The sequence below is a fragment of the Sciurus vulgaris genome (genome assembly GCF_902686455.1).
Source record: "Sciurus vulgaris genome assembly, chromosome: 7".
Lineage (NCBI taxonomy): Eukaryota > Metazoa > Chordata > Mammalia > Rodentia > Sciuridae > Sciurus > Sciurus vulgaris.
Window position 1 is genome coordinate 159,005,738 of NC_136467.1, and position 23,140 is coordinate 159,028,877.

The 23,140-nt window shown below is 37.6% G+C and overlaps 1 protein-coding gene and 1 long non-coding RNA gene across 2 annotated transcripts in view; both read left to right on the top strand.

The window, feature by feature from the left end:
• LOC306666097 overlaps nucleotides 1–23,140 on the top strand; it is a 646,663-nt gene that overhangs the window by 380,352 nt on the left and 243,171 nt on the right. The window lies entirely within an intron of this gene.
• Nucleotides 12,145–14,803, top strand: LOC306666331 (protein DEK-like). Its single transcript, XM_079148325.1, has one exon. It carries the CDS (start codon nucleotides 12,190–12,192, stop codon nucleotides 13,318–13,320), a length of 1,131 nt encoding a protein of 376 aa, XP_079004451.1. The 5' UTR covers nucleotides 12,145–12,189; the 3' UTR covers nucleotides 13,321–14,803.

A 23,140-nucleotide genomic window follows, 5' to 3' on the forward strand; every position in this document is an offset into this window, starting at 1 on the left:
TTTATTTAATTCATGTGACTCACGACTCTTAAGCAGGAGGATCAAGAGTTCAAAGCCAACTTCAGCAACTTAGTGAGTCAGTTTGAAAGTCATTGAAACCCTGTCTCTAACTTAAATGTAAAACAGGGCTGAGGATGTGGTTCAGTGGTTACATGCCCTGGGTTCAATCAACAGTACTAAACAAAAAAAAAAAAAAAAAAAAAAAAAGAAAGAAAAAAGAAGAAGAAGAAAAAAAAAGAGAACAAATGAAATTGAAAAAACTCTGGTAAATTCAAAAATTCAACAAGTAAAAACTATTATCAATTATATACTATGTAATTGCATATATATGTGTGTATATATATATATATATATATATATATATATATATAATGATGTCTCACTTAAAGTTAATATATTCTGGAAAATTTATTTTAAGATGATTCTGCTATTTTCCAAAATCTGAGTGTAATGAAAAGAATCTAGATAGTACAGACTAGTACATGGTGAGGCTATTTGATATAAACATTCCATTGTTGTACATGAAGCCTACCACTGACCAAAACCATGATGCCACAAAAGACTGAAGTTATGAAGTGAAAACAATCAGTGCAGAACTCATAATAAAGTGAATACATGGTGGATCTCAAGAGAAAACTCTTAATAAGTCTCTCACTATTTAGACAGTTTTAAATCACAGAGATTGTAGTGCACAGAAGAGGAAAAATGGCATTCTTTCCAAAAAAATATGCTAGAATACTGGAATACTTGCTTGATAATAAAAATGCTTTTGTATCCTTCACTCATATCACATAATCTATTTTCACATACTAAATATAAATATAAGAATTATGAATAAATAATAGCAAAATATAAACAATAAGATAAAGCATCCTAATGTAGACATAAGAAAGAGTGAGACAGGATGCATATGGTGGTGCACACCTGAAATATCCAGTACTTTAGAGGCTAAGGCATGAGGATCAAAAGTTTATGGGCAACCCAAGAAACTGATCAAAGTGTGTCTGAAAATAAAATTGAAAAAGGAGCAGAAGATATAGCTCAGTAATAGTACACAAATTCAATCCCCAATGTCACAAAAGGAAAAATGAAAAACAAAAAAATTTAAAATTTTAAAATTACGCAAAATAATACTTTTAAATGTAAAAACTATATAATATTAAAATAAAAATTCTATTCATCAAGTGATTCCATGCAGTGGTGCAAGACAAATGACCTAATTGCTTCATATATAATCAAACCCTTATAAAAGGAAAGAAAAATACAGACTGCAAAAGAAAAGCAGGCAAAAGGCTTGAAAAGTAACTTTAAATAGAAGATATCTAAGTCTTCCATAACCATGAAAAAACTAAACATCTTTAGAGATTAGGTAATGTAAAATAAAATCACATTGTGTACACAAAATTAAATAGAATTGATGAACATGTGGAATAAGGTATTCTCATAAAGGGAAGGTATAGTTTAAGCTCTTATTATCCATGTGCATAAACTATTTTTTTAATCAAACATACATGATACACAACCACCAGACACAGAGACTGAAATTACAACTCCTGGACATATGAGGACATAACCATATATTCCTCCAGAATGAAACCCAGGGGCATGGTTAAAAGGGATGTTCTTTTAGGAAGTAAAACAAAAATAAACTGTGGAAAATAAAGGTTCTAGAAGCCAGGAAATTTTTTGGTATATGTAGTTTGGCAAATACTAAAAAACATATTTTATAAAGATGTCACCTAAATGTTGTATTTCATATGTAAGCATATTTAATAATGCAGAATTTGAGAAAATAAAAATACAAGTACATCAAAGAACCAATTGCATACTCTAAGTATAGATGATAAAACTATCATTATAAGGATGACTATTTTACCCAAGTCAATCTATAATAATATCACAACAAAATTAAAGAAGGGAACAAAGTGAAAACACCTAAAATTCTCCTGGAAGGTTATACATATATATAATTATAAAAGAACTCTCTGAAATATAAAAGCAAAAGTACCAGGTATCATTACCTGACTCTATTATGTGTTATAAAATTATAATGTGATAATATAAAGATGAAGAAATCACAGTAGAGAAAATTACATAGGTAAATCCACATGTATGTAAATATTGTTTTTATTAAGTGCAATAAAAGGGCCTGTATAAATCCAATCATATCAAGAAAATTATTGTGAATGAGTGATACAACCCAACTTAAAGGTAGATATTAGAACTAAAACCATGGACCACTGGTTGCGATTATATGCCGTATATGTGTGACACTGGGATTATACCTCAGCACCACCCACCATAAAGAAGATATTAAAAGGGATGAATATAAAAATATAGCAATATATGAACCTCCTAACTCTCGATCCACTCGTGAATATGCAAAATAAATCTATAATGTTTTGAATACTTCTTAAATTTACAAATTGATTAGAGGCATATAAAACAAAAAATATGCCATCAGAAAAGTAGGGAAAGTTGGAATACCCTAGGGTGTTCACATTCCTTGAGCAATGATCCTTACATAACTGGAATAGGATACTTAATCCAGGGTCACCCTGAGTAGAGGAAGACCATTTCAGTCATAAATATAGCACATTCAACTCTAAATTATCTGTAGTTTGAATTTTAATTTAACTGGTGCACATAGGAAAAAAGCCTAGATATACATGAGTGTCAAGATCAGAGAAAAAGAGTGTTTCTCTAAAATGCAAGATCCATGGGCTTTATTCCATGGGACCAGGGAAGAATAGGTGTTAAATCTCAAGGGTCCCAATTTTTCTAAAAGATATTTCCCAGCATAATCTGCAAAATGCTGTTTCTAACAGATGAGCTTCTATCTATCCAGCACCAAAGAATTAACAAGGAAAACACAGTCCATGACTGCAGCCTAAGTGGTAGTGAAATACTCCATGAGTCCTCTTCCTCAGCTCACCTCACCTCAGTGATAACTCCAGGGCTAATGACTTTTTTCTGTAAGGAATTTGTCCAAAATCTAACTTTTTTCATTCAATGGACTACATACTAATCTTCCAGGATTTGGGAGCAATGACAAATGCACATGTGCATATCTCTCTATATCAAAAAGATGTGGCTCCACATTGGTATGCAAGAATTTTCATGGGCTGCAATCCCCACCAGGAGTGAAGAAAAAGGGTTAAACAAACAGATTTCTGTTTATTTCTAAAATAGGTTCACATCACCTTTCAATGAGCATAAGACAGCCTGATTTCTAACAAACTTTCAACATAAATTTAGAGCAGCACTCAACTATGAGAACTTCTGCAGCCTGAGTTCAGCTGTTAGAACAGCTGCTATCAAAAAAATGAAAGAAGAGCTAGTACCCCAATTATATAGCTATGGACAAAATAAACATTTCCAAACTGTACTAGAATATGATTTCAGCAGAGCTAATTTGTAAAAAGCCTCAAAAGTTGAAAGTTCTTTACAAATTGATGCAATAATAACTCAGTGTGCATTTTCAAAGTATGTGAAATCAGTATGTTAAATAAATGGTTGCATTCTCATCTTCATTGGAGCAGTATTCACAGTAGCCAAGGTCAGGGAACAACTGAAGTGACTTCTGGATGAAGGGCACACCATGAGATATCTCCCAGCTTTAGGGCACTTGACTACTTCCCTGAAAAACTAGAGTCCCTAAATTTAGTCTGCTCTCTAACAAGATAAGCCCCAAGTACTGGCATTCACTAGACTTGATATTCACTAAACATTCAAGAGACATTAGAAGTGCCAGCGGTGGGATTCTTGTATCAGTTCTCAAACACAGACTCAGGAAATTAACAGAGGGAAGAAGAAGAACCTTCTGATATAAATTCCACCAGGGGGCTTCTCAACACAAAGACATTGTGACAAGTTTTCTGTCCTTGGAGAGACAAAAGGAGAGTACAAGCACATATTTTTGCAATGGTCAAGTGATTTTGCTCTAATTTCTATCATGTGAAATGCTCATAATTAATGCTCATAATGATACTGGGTATTTGTCAAAGGGTCATATTAAAGCTGAGCTGCATACTCAGGCCATGTTTTAAAATTTTGAGACAGGTCTTTCTAAGTTGCCTATGTTGACCTTGAAATTGCAATCTTCATGCTTTAGCCAACTGAGTCTCTGGGATTATAGGCATGAGCCATTGCACCCAACCAGAAAACAAATCCTTTAGAAAGTACTGTCCAGCTCTTGGTTAAAAAAATTAAAAATACTTTACTCATTTGAAATGTAACAGGGGAAAATAATTGATAATACTGAGGAGAGGAAAAGTTGTAATTGGGAATATGGACAGGGAGCTGGAATTTTAGGATTTTCTTGATATATACATGTATATAGACTTAGGCTGGTGGTCAGGGTTCTGGAGAGTTCACATTTTGCTTCCCATACATTTAGAACACTCTAGCATTCAGCTAGAGTGACACACACCTGTAATCCTAGCAACTTGTGAGACTGGGCACAAGTTCAAGACCAGACTCAGCATGTGTTTCAAATAAAAAATACAAAGTACTAGGGATGTAGTTTAGTGGTAAAGTATCTCTAGATTCAAAGCACAGTACCACCATCCTACCAAAAAAAAAAAAAAAAAAAAAAACAAGCTCAGGAAGAAAGAAGATCTGAGACACCTACAGTTTACAGACCACAGTCCAGACCACAGTCCTCCTCATGCAGAAAAACAATACATGGAGTTGTAATTCTGATGATCATCCCTCTCCACAATGCACCACACAATCTGGGAATGTGCTAGAATGCTGGCACATATGTGCTCAGATAGGATTTCAGGTAGCAGCTGAAGATATTCTGCAGAAACAGAACAGGAATTCTGGAGTCTACTGCTGACATATGACCCACTTTATGGGCCAGTAAGAATTCGGTATTAAAGAGCAAAACCTTATTTGCCAATTTGGCTTTAGACATAATTGCCAGTCCATGATATTTTTCTTCCTATGATGAAAGTCCCTAAATAAGCAAGTGGGCTTGGAGTCAAGATGAAATTTGTTGCCAGGCATGGTGGCACACACATGTAATCCCAGGAGCATGTAAGGTTGAGTCAGGCAAATTGCAAGTTCAAAGTCAGCCTCAGCAACTTAGCAAGAACGTGTCACTAAAAACAATATTAAAAAAAAAAAAAGTGCTGGGGATGTGGTTCAATGGTTAAGTGGCCCTGGGTTTAATCCAGAGTACAAAAAAAATTGTGTCTAATTTAAAAACCCAAACACCTCCACTACACATGACACATGACTCATACAATTTTTCTTATTATTTTAGAATTTGATTAGTGGCACTTATTCAAAAAAGCAGGATTTCTGTGGGTGGGGGTATGTGTGTGTGAGTTCATATATATAATTATTATTATATTTTGCTTGCTTTCTGGTATCAGGAATGGAATGGACCATGGCCAGCATTTGGAGGGAGAAAACCTGCCTCTGGAAGCTTTCTGCTTAAAGTTCCCTGCTTTCACTCAGGGCAGTGTCTCTCCTGTTTTTTGGACCTGAGAAGAAATGCAGGTAAGGAATTGTATTGCTCACCTAAAAGAAAATCAGGTATATGAAATTAAGCCCCTATCTCTCACCCTGTACAAAACTCCACTCAAAATGAATCAAGGATCAAGGAATTAGACCTGAGACCCTTCACCAAATAGAAGAAAAAGTAGGCCCGAATCTCCATCACATTGACTTAGGACCAGACTTCCTTAAGAAGACTCCCATAGCACAAGAAATAAAAGCAATAATCAATAAATGGGATAGATAGAACTAAAGAGCATTTTCCAGCAAAGGAAATAATCAATAAGGTGAAAATAGAGCCTATAGAGTGGGAGAAAATCTACTCCACCCACAACTCAGATGGAGCACTAATTTCCAAAGTTTATAAACAACTTTAAAAATTTACATCAAAAATACAAAGAACTCAATCAGTACATGGGCTAAGGAACTGAGCAGACCCTTCACAGAAGAAGACAAAAAGGTGATCAACAAATATATGAAAAAGTGTTCATCATCCATAGTAATTAGAGACATGCAAATTAAAACCACCCTAAGATTTCATCTAACTGCAATTAGAATGGAAAATATCAAGAATACAAGTAATAATAAGTGTTGGCGTGGATGTGGGGAAAAAGGCACACTTCTACATTGCTGGTGGAGTTGCAAATTGGTGCAGCCACCCTGGAAAGAAGTATGGGGATTCCTCAGAAAACTTGGAATGAACCCACCATTTGACCTAGCTCTCCCACTCTTCAGTTTATATCCAAAGTACTTAAAGTTAGCATATTACAGTGATGCAGCCATATCAATGTTCACAGCAGCTCAATTCACAATAGGTAGATTGTGGAACTAAACGAGATGCCCTTCAATTGATGAATGGATAAAGAAACTGTGGTATATATACACAATGGAATGTTACACAACCATAAAGAAGAATAAAATTATGACATTTGATGGTAAATGAATGAAGTTGGAAAATATGTTAAGTGAAATAGGACAAACCCAAAAAACTAATGGTCAACTGTTTTCTCTGATAAGTGACTGATGAGATATAATGAGGAGAGGTTTTGTGGGCGAAGAGAAGAATGAAGAAACTTTGGAGAAAAATGGGGTTAGAGGGGGTGGCAGATTGAAAGATACAAAAATGAAACAGTATTACTCTATGTATATGTATGATTATATGAATGTTGTGAATATACATTGTGTATGACCATAGAAATGAAAAGTTGTAACCCATTTGTGTACAATGAATCAAAATGAAGTCTGGGGGCTGGGGATATAGCTCAGTGGGTAGAGTTCTTGCCTTCCAAGCATAAGACCCTGGGTTCAATCCCTAGCACTGCAAAAAAAAATGCAGTCTGTAAAAATAAAAAGAATTAATAAAAAATAAAAAAATAAACTCCCTAGTACCATAAAATAAAAATTTTAGAAGAATAAAATAGGGTTGGGGTTGTGGCTTAGTGGTAGAGAACTTGCCTAGCACATGTGAGGCACTGGTTTTGATTCTCAGCACCACATAGAAATTAATTAATTAATTAAAAGTATGGTGATCATCTACAAAGAGAAAAAAAATTATAAAATGCAAAAAAGATTTTTTAAAAAAATTGAATCTCTAAAAAAATTGAATAGAATAAATGCATGTTGATTTTTGCTCTTTTCTTTTGAGAAAGGAACTTGCTGTCTTGCCCAGATTGGTCTCAAACTCCTCAGCTACTCCTACCTTTGCCTCCCAAGTGCTGAAACTACAGGTGTGGGCCACATTTTTTTAAATTTATATGTATGTAAACTGAAGTTCTCTACAGAAGCTGCATCTGTATTAAAGATCCAGTAGCCTGCTTAACCTTTGCTGTTCAGAACATCAAGATTGTGGAGACAGAATATTGTAGGTTGAAAATCTAAATTACCTTCCTTGATCTATTTTAGGTGCTTTAATAAGCATTACATTAACTTCTCCATCTGACCTAACAGTCTAGTAAATAATGGATAAACTTCTCAAAATATCTTATTAAACTTAGCAGACCTCCATCCTCCATCTCTGAAGTTAAGATTGCATTAATACCCCAAACCTGTAGAAGATATTTCCCTACTCTGCCATAGCTGCCTACCTGATGTCCCCATCAATGTCATTAGGAAATGCATTGATGTATGACTTCCTTTTTTCTGTGACTATGACAGTTTATGTAGGGCTGGGGTTATAGCTGAGGGGTGGAGGGCTTCCCTCACATGGTATCAATCCTCAGCACCACAGTAAAATAAATAAAATGAAGGTAGTGTGGCCATTTACAACTTGAAAAAAGAAAGAAAGAAAAGAAAAAAAGTAGGGAAGATATTGGCCTGAGCCTATGTGTATATATATATAATTTGCACATATATTGCATATAAACAAAACTTTTTTATGTACTTGATTGTTAATTGGGCACCTCTTCTCAGACCTGGGGAAATCCTGTTTCATTTTGTAACAAGAAATAACACCAATCATAAGTAATCTCAACCCTTCTTTACAAACCAGCCAAAAATATTGATTTCTATGTCATTTTCTAAACATAGCTGAACATGGGTGATAGAGAAATGGTGCAGACAACTCCTTTAATGGGGACAAAGAGTAAAAACAGTACAAGGAAGCAATTTTTTGTACCACCTTGAAGCACGAAGAATTGGAATATGGAATTTAGAAAAGAAAGATTCAAACATTTATTTTGGGAATGTGGATGACATTGGTGCTTACAGTAAAAAAGATTATTACAAGTTTTTGAAAGAAAATTCATGTGAGTGGCAAATAATTGTTAAACAATCAGTATCTGCACAGCATTTTCCACAAGGTTTGTCAGCTGTGGCCACAGCACATACATGTATTACTAGTCTCCATGATGAGCATGATTCATCTGTGTCCTCCAAAATTATTCCCATTTTAAAGATGAGAAAACACAGGTTTCTGGATATTAAATGGCAACTCAGCTGCACAGAGTGAACTAACCAGAGGTGGAACTATATGAAATTCCTTCAAAGTGTCTCAAAAACTGATTTGATCCTGATGTAGAGGATGTATCTAAATAAATATTATTTTCTCTCCATTTTGAAGAGAGTATCTACAGAAGACATCCTAGGAGCCAAACAATTATTATTATTATTATTTTTTTACTCTTTCATGTTAAGTAACTCTTCAAAAACTGAGCTATCAGTTCCTAGAGTTCTTTTGAAGTAAGTGCTTGCAGATTACAGGGTACAAAAAAAGCACATCATATTACCAGAGTCTGAGTATGACTCAGAAAAAAAAAATCTAAAAGGCTCATGTGAAATTTTGAAGAAAAAATATGTAACTATTTCTAAAAATATATGTCCTTTTTTTGCTATCTCTACAACATATCATTAGAAAAAAATAAATTATGATGCTTATTTCTAGGATTTGCCAAATCTTATTGTATATGCTTTTGTATTAATGTCTAAAACCCAGAAAAGAGAATGCATGATTCACTGTCAAAAACATTTTTAAAAATCTTCAAGGAAGAGAGTGGATATTTTAGTGAATGTGTCACTCAAGAATTTACTTAGCCAATGATTTTGAGTAAATATATTCATTTTCCTGCAGCCACAGAAAAGTGAGTTTCCTTATTTATATTTCCTGTTAGAATTTTCAAAGATAAACTGTAGAATTTCATTTGAAAAAAACCTCCAAATACAAAACATACAAGATGCCTACAACACAAACCCATGGGGATAAAAATGTAATTTTTTTTTATTAATTAAAAGCAAAACATTTTTTTCTTGAAATCCAAATCTATCTGCCTTTTTGAATACACTCTCTTATCTTTGAAGCCAGAAACCACAAAAGAAATGCAGGAAAATGTCTTGAACTGCCAATTAATACAAAGAACCTCTCTATCTAAGATTTCAATAATCATTAAAAAATTCAAAATCTAAGGATTATTAAAATATTTAGAGATATATAAAATAAAATTCCATCATAGACACAACTAAATAAAATTGATGATAATATAAAACAAGTGCATATTCATAAACTCAAGAGTTTAATGTTATTTGTGGAAATTCTTGCTACTGAAGATATATGATGCTTGCTGTCACAGAAACTAAAAGAAATTACAGCATTTGTGACCATAATAACATGCAAGAACACAACATTACTCACCTGAACACCAACCATACAATCCCAGGGACATGGTTAAAGAGAATATACATCTTGGAAGAGATAAATAATAATCTGTTGGAAAAATGGTTACTAGGACCCAGTCACATTTTTAGTTATGGTATATTAAGTTTAAGAAATAGTATAAAACACCATGATTAAGTTTTGTATATGTGCAATATGCATGTGATATTTCACATGTATATATGTTGAGAAAGAAAATATGTAGAATTTATGAGAAAATAAATATCATCAGAAACACATGAAAACACACATCCCATGTGTAGATGATAAAACTAATCATTACAAAGAAGTCAATTTTCCCCAAAATTAACCTACAATATATTCCAGTAAAATTGCTATGTACCTATATGAATATATCAGAGTAAATTCTACTTTTATGTGTATCTTTAAAGCAGTGATTTATAAAATTTTAAATAAATGGAATAGGGGGATAGAAAGAGAGGGAAAGTGGAACTACTGGGTAATAAAATGGAGCAAACCATATTCCATGCTTCTATGATTATGTCAAAATGAAGCCAAATATTATGTATAACTATAATGCAATAATAAAAAATCAACATGCTTTAATGTTAATGAAATAAGAAACTAAATCAAAAATTTCTAAAATTCATCTACAAAATTATATATAATTTTAGCCAGAAATTTTTTTCAATTATAAGAGCAAAAGAAGTACTTATCATTACCTGATATTCAAGTATATGGTGAAACTACTATTTCAATAATCATCAAGGAATTACAATATAAGTAAAATCTATAAATACATTTATATATATTTAAATTGTACACTTAATTGCAATAGAAAAGTCTAAATAAATTAAACCATAACAAGGCCAATCTCACCAAATAACTTAGACCCTGTTTCAAAATGAAAAATAAAAAGTACTAGGGTTATATCTCAGTAGTAAAGTATCCCAAGGTTCAACTTCCAGCAACACATACAACAAATAAAGAAAAAGTATAACAAAATTAGCTAGCTCAGGAGGAAACAAGATCCCTTTAGACCACAGCTGCTCTCCCGTAGAAAAATGGCATGTGAAGATTTGATCAGGATAATGTCAATCACCAGCTTCGGGGTGTACCACTCCACAGGAGGACTCAGGCCTGCAGACTCCAGAGACTGCAGAGAGTCTGGATCTGCCAGCTCCAGTTCCTTCACAGCCAGTCTCCCTGTTCCAGCAGCCTCCCTCCCCACCCTCATGATGCCACTGCCCACTCATCATTTCCTGCTGCTGATTTCCTGATATTAAGAACATAAACAGCCTTTCAAGAATATTACCTTTATGTGACTTATAAAATACTACGAATAAAGTATATGTGCTTTTGGAACTACATCTTCAAGTTTGACTCTCTCCATCATTCCTCATTTGACAGTAGCCACATTCCAGATTTGAGGGTGACAGGTCTGTTGTCAGAGACTTAGAGAGCCTGATTTATCTCTTTATATGCTAGTGTTGAGGGATAGAGTTCCCCAATAATATTTCTCTTCAGACCTAAAATTAGATGAAACAATACCCTGAGTGGGAGGAGGAAGCTCCAACCAGGAAGTGTCCAAAAGAAGATCATTCTTTCTCACTTCATACTGCCCACAGGTTTTTCACATTGCAGATATCATACAGCAGAAAAAAAAACAACATGGGTTTCTTAGGGGTTAGGGACACATCGTTGGCAATATTCTATGCCCTGATTCTATTGTTTCCATATATGAAATGCAAACTTATTTGTCAATTTGGGGTTAGACATAATGGCCAAGTTGTAATATCTGTTTCCTTCTGTGTACCTACTCCCACAATTAATAAGCAGGTGGGCTGGGACTTAGGATGCTCTGTGTCTGATTCCAAAGTCAAAATAGTTCCACCCAATCACAAGACTCTTGAAATATTTCTTATTCTCATCAGACTTGGAAAGTGACAATTATTCAAAACAGCAGAATTTGTGATATATGTACATGAAATCCAGTCCTGTATATTACATAGCCTAAAATAAACAGAACTTTCTCATATACATGTATCATCTTGGGGCCCCCATTCCAGAACCCAGGGAATCCTGATGCAGTTTACATCAAGAGCAAACACTATATGGAATTCATCTGAACACTCACATACATATCAAAATATAGGTTGATGTCAAATATGTGGGAAGTTAAATCAGGGTTTATTAATTATAGAACAGGCTGACCTAGAGGGATGTAAAATACCACCAAGCCCTGTGTTTTCAAGTCAAAGTGGGACAGAGGCTATAGAGTCATGGAGCAGTGATTTTTTTATTGAGGGCATAGAGCAAAAGGAGGTCAAAGAAGAACATATAATTATTGGCAGTGCCATGAAACATCAGATCATTGGAATCTGGATTTCCAACAGGAAGCATTTTTTTTCTTCACCATCTTCATTCTTTTCAAGTTTTATTCAAAAAATGTGTGAAATTAAGATGTTCAGAGACAGCGGCCAGCGCGCCTCCCGTTGGCGTAGGCCCCGCCGCTGCCCGCAGCCGCCTTGTGCTCCCCGCGCCAGGCCCGCGGCAGCCGCCTCCCGCGGTCCAGCATGTCCGCCTCGGCCTCCGCCGCGGTCGGAGACGGAGCCCCCGCCCAGCCCACTTCTGAGAAGGAGCCCGAGATGCCCGGCCCCAGAGCGGAGAGCGAGGAGGAGGAGGAGGACGTCGACGACGACGACGAGGACGAGGAGGAGAAAGAAAAGAGTCTCATTGTGGAAGGCAAGAGGGAAAAGAGAAAAGTAGAGAGGTTGACAATGCAAGTGTCTTCCTTACAGAGAGAACCATTTACAATCGCACAAGGAAAGGGGCAGAAACTTTGTGAAATTGAAAGGATACATTTCTTTCTGAGCAAGAAAAAAACTGATGAACTTAGAAATCTACACAAACTGCTTTACAACAGACCAGGCACTGTGTCCTCATTAAAGAAGAATGTGGGGCAGTTCAGTGGCTTTCCATTTGAAAAAGGGAGTATCCAATATAAAAAGAAGGAAGAAAAGCTGAAAAAATTTAGAAATGCCATGTTAAAGAGCATCTGTGAGGTTCTTGATTTGGAGAGATCAGGTGTAAATAGTGAACTAGTGAAGAGGATCCTGAATTTCCTAATGCATCCAAAGCCTTCTGGCAAACCATTGCCAAAATCTAAAAAAACCTCTAGCAAAGGCAGTAAAAAAGAACGAAATAGTTCTGGAATGGCAAGGAAGGCAAAGCGAACCAAATGCCCTGAAATTCTATTGGATGAATCTAGTAGTGACAAAGATGAAAAGAAAAACAAGGAGGAGTCTTCAGATGATGAAGATAAAGAAAGTGAAGAGGAGCCACCAAAAAAGACCTCTAAAAAAGAAAAAATGAAACAGAAAGCTACTTCTAAAAATAAAAAGTCTGTAAAAAGTGCAAATGTTAAGAAGGCAGACAGTAGTACCACCAAGAAGAATCAAAACAGTTCCAAAAAAGAAAGTGAATCTGAGGATAGTTCAGATGATGAGCCTTTAATTAAAAAATTGAAGAAACCACCTACAGATGAAGAATTAAAAGAAACAGTAAAGAAATTATTGGCCAATGCTAACCTGGAGGAAGTCACAATGAAGCAGATTTGCAAAGAGGTATATGAAAATTACCCTGCTTATGATTTAATTGAGAGAAAAGACTTCATAAAAACAACTGTAAAAGAGCTAATTTCTTGAGATAGAGGAGAGACAGATGACTCGTTTCCATAGATTTGAAGATCTGATTTATACCATTATACCAGCAAAGAGAATGTATTTCCTTTTCTAAATCCTTATTAAGCATTGTGTTGGTAGGACTTACTGCTGACCTTTTATCTTGAGTGTTACATAAATCAGTTGGCCATTTTAAATTGCATTTCCATGCAGTTTTTAGTTAAAATCTTACATGGCAGTAATTGTTCCTTGCTTTTATAGCTGTATTTTGTACATTTTGGATTTCTTTATATAAGGTCATAGATTCCTGAACTGTTGTGGGTTTTAGTGCACTTAATATTAGATTGCTTAAGACATATTTTAATCAAGTAGAACAAAACTATTATAGCCAGCATTTATACATGCAGAGACTTGCAGTATTTACTATATTTTGAATACACATCTCTTCTGTCAGTGTGAACACTCAGAGGCAGTGTGCTTATCTTTAACAAGCAACAGCTGGCCAGGTGACTAAATTGAAACTTTTCTCCTGCATGTGTATATATGTCAAATTGTCAGCATGACAGAAATGACAGATGTTATTTTTGTATTTTTAAAAAACCAATTTGTTGTATATAAAGTTTTTTTTATTTCTTTTGTGCAGATCAGTTTTTAAATTCAACGTAGGTAGATATCTTTACACTCGTAAACTATGAAATGTCAGTGTTTGGCGAGACGGTGTGACAGCAGTGGAAGTCAGAATTCAGTGATGGAAACACTGAAGGAACTGTCTAGTTCTGCTTTGCCTCCAAAGTGTCATCTGTTTGTAGTTTGTGTTAATTCTGCAAAAGTATCTGTGGATGCATTTTATATTAAGGACAGACCAAAATCAACACATCAAAGCTTCAAGAACTTTGGGAAAGGGTGGGAGTAAGTACAAGCACATTTGGCTTAGAGTAAATGAGCTGATTTTATTAACTGCTTTTGACCATATAAGATGCTGATATTTACAGGAAACCTGGCCACCTTCATAATTATGATAAAACTACTAGGTATAATGCCAGAAGATAATGTGTGGGTAATAGCAGTTATCTCTGACAAAGAATTTCTCAAAAGCAATATTTTTACATTAAAAAAAATTAATGTGGAATCAGGGTGTGTGGGTTTTAAATTTTGGCCAATCAAGATTCCAGGTGATCAACATAGGGACCATTCCTGGTCCCATCCATGACAACCCCCCCCCAAAAAAAAAAAAAAAAGATCCTGTAATTGGGATGAAACCCAGGGGTGCTCCAACACTGAGTCACATCCTCAGCCCTTTTGGAGACAGGATGTCACTAAGTTACCCAGACTGGCCTCAAACTTGTGATCCTCCTGCCTCAGCCTCCTGCATGGCTGGGATTACAGGCTTTCATCACCGTATCCAGCCCACTCCTGAATTACAAGACTTACATTTTTTAAAATTAATGGTCTTAATCAGTTTAAACATGCTGCCTATGAGATATTTGATGTACCAATTGAGTGTTTAAAAATCTTTGCATCATAGAAATGTATAAATGATTTAACAGGTATTTTCACAGGTTTGTCTCTTGATAAGTCAAGACATTAGGGAAAGGTATACTTAATAAAAGTGAATGGAATAAAAAAATTAAAAAAAAGATGTTCATAAAGAGTAATCATCATCAGTATAACAGAGTATTCTACTGGACAGAAATGACAAGGACCCCAATTAGTATGTAATGTCCTATGTCCCCACCTGCACAAGTTTTTTAAAAAAGCTACTCAGTGTGGAAGAGTAGGACAACTTTTACACTGAAATTGTGCCCCAAATGAGTTATAAAATCCCTGGTTCCATTTGTCCTTTTCTTTCTGTTCTTTTTCCTTCTTCCCACGCTCAGCTTTAGCTTCTTCTTCCTCATGTTTTTTGATCAACTGCTCCACTTACTTTTGTTTGAGAACTCTGATCATCGTCTCTCCATTCTCTCTTGTAAGTGTGGCAATTTCCACTTTTTCAGCAGACAGTTTATTAACATCCATGGTCTTATTCAAAAGGACTTTTTTCTCCAAACTATGTAATCCTGTTTGATATCACACAGTGCAGTAACCAACTGCTCACAAGGAATTGGCTCCTGATACTGTAATAAATACCTTTGAGCAATGAGTCTCAGTTCATTAGTCAGAACATTAGCATCAGAAGTTATGCCTGCCACCCTGAAAGCCATGTCCTCATTGAGTTTATAAATTTTTTCAGAAAAAAAGACTTCATCAAGAAGCTTGTGGATGTTGCGTCTCTCTGCTGCAAGCAAAACACCATCATTTGCTAAAATTCCCAAACAGGTGCATGCTTGTCCAATAGCTTCCATGGCATATTCAACTTGGTATAAACGACCTTCTGGAGAAAATATAGTGGTCCTGGAGTCATTTCTTCGAGACATGGTTTCTGAACTTTATATAATCCCTGAGGCTGCTGAGAGACTGAAGCAGAGTAACCAGTAACGAATTGGTTCCAGTATGCAGGTGCATGGGAAGGGCGGTCTGGAACCCAACAGGAAGCATTGACATATTGTATTTGGGCATGTGGATGATATGAGTGCCTATGATAAAAAGTTATGTTTCTGAAATAAAATGATATGTCAGAAAATGCTTAAACACTATCCAAACTTAGACTATGAACAAGAGATTAACAAGAAAAATAACTTTTTTAAATGCCAAAACTCAGAGAATCCTGGCTGAAGAAGTTGTTTCCATCAGAGAGTTCTTGTGCCAATGAAACTTCAGCAGCTCATCTGTGAAGCAATCTGCATGTAACTAGTAAATTTTTGCATGTGCATATCCCTTCACTAAGTATTCCCTTTTCTGGGAGTCTGTCTTCAACAGCCAACTAGTTTATATTACCATTTGAAATCTCATATTTTGATATTCCAAATACCTGGTGACTCCATTAAAATATATGGCCCCTAAATACTTGATTAATGTTAATCAAGTTAATTGGTGTAAAGTCTAATCTTCTTATAAAAAATCAGTAAGGACACAGAAGCTTAGAAAAAAATGGCATGCAAACAGAGTCAGAGGATGGCAATATACTTATCAAAGAGTGGGTCTCAAAGAAAACCATTCCAGGAAACACCATGATATAGAGACTCTGGAATCAACCCAAATACATTTCTGTTTAACCCCATGTGTGGCATTTTTATGATAGCCCAATGATATTGATGGAGCCCACTAGGACACAAACACTGTCCATGCAGCATGGGTGAATGAAAAGGTACAAACAAATCACATCACATCCACCAGCATTGAAAGACTGAACTACTTCAAGAAATAAAATCTATTACTGCAATATTATAAAGACATTGAGGAACACTCCTTACCTGATGGGGCTACAGAGATTTGTTTTTTGGTATGGTACAGTGATAAAAAACCTGTGGACTACTTTTACTTCATTACTTTGTGCAAACTTTTCTCCTCTTTGTGTTAATACTTTCCTAGAAAAGGTTAGTTTTTACACCTTCTAAATGAACTAGATGTATAGTGGAGATGACAGGTACATGGGCTTCCTGGGCCAGGGAGCTAAAACAAAACCAGTAATCACAGAAAATATATATTTAGTGACCAGTAAACATTGAAAATGATGGGGAAATTTGTTCTTCTATTTCTACATTTATGTAGATTTACAACTATTAATTTGCCAGGGAGAGTAATACAGTCTGTATTTCTTTCGAAATGGGAATGTAGGTCATACAAGTGGTAAATTCCTGGAAAAGGGTTTAGGGAAATCCCTATACTTGGATATTTGTCCTGGATCTATCTTGACAATCTCCAATTTCCACCTGTTGAGACCATTCTCCAGAAGTCTCATCTAACCTTACACCAGAGATATCAGTGTTGGATTTTTGGTGCACTTGATCTTTCCCCAAGGATAATTAATAAGTAACTCCAGAATATTTGCATGAAACTCAATGAAGAGATTGTGTTACATGTAGGACAATAATAAACTCTGACCATCCTGGCTAATTTCACAGGGACACTCCCCAATGAATATTTTTATACCCAGATTAGTTATTTATAAATATATGCATAGGCCTCAATAGGTTGGTGACACTGCATTACAGAATAATGTCCTTGGATGTATATTTGAGTAGAAAAATCTAGTTCCCAGTACTCAAGTATCCACCCTACCATTCATGTCCAGTGACACAAATATGAAAGTTCTACCACAGACTCTACATGGAATATTCTGCTCCTATCATTGCAGATCCCCTGCCATTTCTATGCCCTACACACAGACATAGAAAAAATACTTCTCAGATATGACCCCACATGAGGACTTGCCTGGATTGTTCTTCTCTGGGCTGCTCTGTTTCACCTGTAGGTGCCTCCAGATAAGTGGCCATATGGGTCTAGTGTGAGGACTGAGTCAATATCTAAAAATGTTCCTGCTCTGGATATTTTTGTGCCTTAAACCTTTGAAGATTTGGACACATCAAAAAAAAAATGGTGTCTTGCCCAACTTCCTTAACGTGAGCTAACCAAGGGAATTTCTCTAGAATGTGTTTGGTTATCAGAGTTCTACATTCTGTTGAGTTCTAGTGCTAATAAACCATCACTTCTTCAAAGTTTAATTACCTGGGCCTCTTTCCATAATAAAACATCTCAAAAGTTTCTTTTGGAGTGCTGATTTGTCATCTCCTTAACAATCCAAAATTATACAAACAGGGATGGCCTTTCACCCCTTTGGGAATTTGTCAATGCACTATTGCCCACTTTGGTGGAAGCTCATAGGAGGTCTTGCAGGTGCCCCGGAGAAGATTTGAATCTGGATGGCAACATTAGAACTTTATTGTCATCCAAGTGAGTTTAATCTATATCTTGATCCTCGATTCTGGCTGAAGGTAGAAAATCACAATCATTTCAGAATATTTCTATCAGCTCAGAAGGGTGTAAAACCAAGCTGTACTTCTGGGCTCACTAGCTCACTAGTGAAAATCATCTCCAGTGGTCACATGATGGCAATCTTGCACACACCCAGGTCAACCTGGTTGCCCACCCATGTTCCAGGCCAGTCACCTGGATTTTGGTCATTAGTCACTTAACTGCCTCTACAAAGCTTGCAAAGGCACTGCCCACACGTGCATCCTTAATTGCAGTTGAACACTTGGTGTTTTTCAAGGGAAAAAAAGCATCTTGAACTATTCGCCCTGGCCTGCTTGTCTTGAAGCAAACAGAACTAACTTGTTTCAAACAGAAGCTCTCTGTGTTATCTTCCTCCCCAAGTTTCTATGATGCTAAAAGTCACATGATACAGAGAATATTCATTGTTAAAAGGGGCTCAAGGGTCTCTCTCTTTATGTAAAAAAATATTTAACTTTCACTGTGAGTCCAAGAAAGCTGATTCTAGATTTGTTTTATTTTATTTTATTTTTTTATTTTATTTTAATTAAAAGTCATAAATTTACATAGGGCAATGTTGTTTGATTCATTCTGTTTTTTTCCCTTCCCCCCCTCCCCTCCCACCCCTCTTTTGTCTCTATACAGTCCTTTCTTCCTCCATTCTTACCACCCTCCTTAGCCCTAACCCTAAACCTATCCCTAACCCTAACACTAACCCCTCCTACCCCCCCTTATATGTCCTCATCCGCTTATCAGCGAGATCATTCGTCCTTTAGTTTTTTGAGATTGGCTTATCTCACTTAGCATAATATCCTCCAATTTCATCCATTTGCCTGCAAATGCCATAATTTTGTCATTCTTTATGGCGGAGTAATATTCCATTGTATATATATGCCACAGTTTCTTTATCCACTCATCAATTGAAGGGCATCTAGGTTGGTTCCACAATCTGGCTATAGTGAATTAAGCAGCTATGAACATTGATGTGGCTGTATCTCTGTAGTATGCTGATTTTAAGTCCTTGGGGTATAGGCCAAGAAGTGGGATAGCTGGGTCAAATGGTGGTTCCATTCCAAGCTTTCTGAGGAATCTCCATAACGCTTTCCAGAATGGCTGTACTAATTTGAAACCCCACCAGCAATGTATGAGTGTACCTTTTTCCACACATCCTCGCCAACACCTATTGTTGCTTATGTTCTTGATAATTGCCATTCTAATTGGGGTGAGATGAAATCTTAAGGTAGTTTTGACTTGCATTTCTCTTATTACTAGAGATGTTGAACATTTTTTCATATATCTATTGATTGCTTGTACATCTTCTTCTGTGAAGTGTCTGTTCATTTCCTTAGTCCATTTGTTCATTGGATTATTTGTATTCTTGGTGTAGAGTTTTTTGAGTTCTTTATAGATTCGAGATATTAGAGCTCTATCTGAAGTATGAGTGGTGAAGATATTCTCCCACTCTGTAGGCTCTCTGTTCACATTACTGATAGTTTCCTTTGCTGAGAGAAAGCGTTTTAGTTTGAATCTATCCCAGTGGTTGATTCTAGCTTTTATTTCTTGTGCTATGGGAGTACTGTTAAGGAAGTCTGATCCTAAGCCAACAAGTTGAAGGTTTGGACCTACTTTTTCTTCTATACGATGCAGGGTGTCCGATCTGATTCTGAGGTCCTTGATCCATTTTGAGTTGAGTTTTGCGCAGGGTGAGAGATAGGGGTTTAATTTCATTCTGTTGCATATGGTTTTCCAGTTTTCCCAGCACCATTTGTTGAAAAGGCTATCTTTTCTCCATTGCATATTTTTGGCCCCTTTGTCTAGTATGAGAAAATTGTATTTATTTGGGTTTGTGTCCATGTTCTCTATTCTGTACCATTGATCTCCCTGTCTATTTTGGTACAAATACCATGCCATTTTTGTTACTATTGCTTTGTAATAGAGTTGAAGATCTGGTATTGCGATACCCCCTGCTTTGCTCTTTCTACTGAGGATTGCTTTAGCTCTTCTGGGTTTCTTATTCTTGCAGATTATTTTCATAATTGTTTGCTCTATTTCTGTAAGGTACATCATTGGGATTTTAATTGGAATTGCATTGAATCTATATAGCACTTTTGGTAGTATGGCCATTTTGACAATATTAATTCTTCCTATCAATGAACATGGGAGATCTTTCCATCTTCTAAGGTTTTCTTTAATTTCTTTCTTTAGTGTTCTGTAGTTCTGATTGTAGAGGTCTTTCACCTCCTTTGTGAGATTGATTCCCAAGTATTTTTTTTTTTTGATGCTATTGTGAATGGGGTAGTTTTCCTAATTTCTCTTTCTGAAGATTCATCACTTATATATAAAAATGCATTAGAGTTATGAGCATTGATCTTGTAACCTGGTACTTTACTGAATTCACTTTTTGAGTTCTAAGAGTTTTCTGGTGGAATTTCCAGGTTCCTCCAAATATATAATCATGTCATCAGCGAACAGGGATAGTTTGAGTTCTTCTTATCCAATTCGTATCCCTTTAATTTCTTTGGTTTGTCTAATTGCTCTGGCTAGAGTCTCAAGAACAATGTTGAATAGAAGTGGTGAAAGAGGGCATCCCTGCCTTGTTCCACTTATTAGGGGGAATGCTTTCAGTTTTTCACCATTTAGAATGATATTGGCCATGGGCTTAGCGTAGATGGCCTTCACAATGTTAAGGAATGATCCCACTACCCCAATTTTTTCTAGTGTTTTGAGCATGAAGGGATGCTGTATTTTATCAAATGCTTTTTCTGCATCTATTGAAATAATCATGTGATTCTTAACTTTTAGTCTGTTGATATGGTGAATGACATTTATTGATTTCCAGATGTTGAACCAACCTTGCATCCCTGGGATAAAACCCACTTGATCATGGTGCACTATCTTTTTAATATATTTTTGTATGCAATTTGCTAAAATTATGTTGAGAATTTTTGCGTCGATGTTCATTAAGAATATTGGTCTGGAGGGGATTCAAGATGGGGGAGTAGAGGGTGGCTGCGTTTCGTGTTGCTCCAGGACTCAGGACTCAAGAAGAGGAGATATAGCGAGACTTGGGACCAACTCAAAGCAGCCGGGTGAGTGTCTCCCATTGGGCAGGCATCCTGGACGGGGCAGTAGACCCGAAAGCAGGGAACTTTGTGAAGTAGAGCTGCTGGCGAGACGCCCCCTCCCCCACTGGAGCAGTGAACGTGGACAACTGGGAGCATCGTATGGAGGCCGCTCAGCACAGCACTTGGACTCGGCGCAACCCACCCGGGCTCTGGGAGGCTGCCCAAAGGAGAAGGTGCTTGGTGAGCTGTTTGGACTGAAAGCGACCCCCCCTGAACACAGGGGGCTGCCCAGAGGAGAAGGAGAAATAAGGGCTCGGCACGTCGCTTGGACTTGGAGCAGCTGTGCCAGGGCTCCGGGCGGCTATCCGGAGGAGCAGCGTGGACTCAGGACTCAAGAAGAGGAGATATTGAGAGACTTGGGACCAACTCAAAGCAGCCGGGTGAGTGTCTCCCATTGGGCAGACGTCCCAGATGGGGCAGTAGTCCCCGAACGCAGGGAACTTTGTGAAGTAGAGCTGCCGGCGAGACGCCCCTCCCCCCGCTGGAGCAGTGAACGCGGACAACTGGGAGCATCGAAAAGGAGGCCACTCGGCACAGCACTTGGACTCAGCGCAACCCACCCGGGCTCTGGGAGGCTGCCCAAAGGAGAAGGTGCTTGGTGAGCTGTTTGGACTGAAAGCGACCACCCGTGAACACAGGGGGCTGCCCAGAGGAGAAGGAGAAATACGGGCTCGGCACATCACTTGGAATTGGAGCAGCTGCGCCAGGGCTCTGGGCGGCTATCCGGTGGAACAGCGTGGTGAGTGGTTTGGTCCCAGAGCATCCGCTCCTGAACACAGGGGGTTGTCTGGAGAAGGAGGAGGAGCGCGGCAGGGTGCTTGGGCTTGAAGTGACTGCACCAGGGCTACGGGTGGCAGTCGGGATAAGAAGGTGCACAGTGAGTTCCTGGGACTCATGACACACCAGATCTCTGGGTGACTGCCTGGTGGAGAAGGAGGTGCGTGGTGGGTCACTTGGACTTAGAGCGACTGCAGGGAACACCAGGTGACTGCCGGAGGAAAAGGCGTGTGGTGGGTCACTGGAACTCGAAGCAATTGTAAGGGGCTCCAGGTGCCTGCTCAGAGGAGGAGCCGCATAGCCAGGCGAAAAGTGCAGAGCAGGGACCCAGGGTCTAGGCGGCTTCTTGGTGGAGGAGCCCCACAGACAAACTGAGGGGCAGAGCGAAGGCTCCAGGACTGCAGGCAGCTTCTCTGAGGAGAGGCAGCCTAAGGAGATTCATCTGCAAAGGGCGAGGCTTTCAGGCCCAGGAGGTACGTCCGGGTCCCTGGGAACATTGAAGAAGAAGGCTGCCCAGCCCAGGCAGTAGTTGTGAATTGAACGGAACCTCTGGGAGGGAAACCGACCAGCGAGACCTCCCCAGTGGGTGAGTCCTCCCTGTCCGGTGAGGTTCTCCCAAAAGGACTGTAAAATCAGAGACACAGACCCAAACTGGCCTTGCATCAGCCCACATCCTACTTCCCCTTTGGATGACCATTCATCAGCAAGTGAAGGTACCTCTGCCCACTAGCAGGGAATATACCCACCGGAAGGCCACCTCCCCTAGGGAGTCAGCTTCCTTGTGGAGCACCGCATTATCAACTTCCTCCAAGACTTCAGGCTACTGAAGGCTAAGAGGGGATATACTAGAAAGCTTCAGGGATATTATAAGACAATAGAGGAAATCTGCAATATCACAGCGGTCAACTGATACCTGAACAATATGAGAAAACAAGGAAAGAAAATGCTGCAAACAAATCTAGATGGTATATCAATGAAACCCAACGACAGCATGGCAGAAGAAATGACAGAAAGGGAGTTCAGAATGTACATAATTAAAATGATCAGGGAAGCAAATGACAAGATGCAAGAGC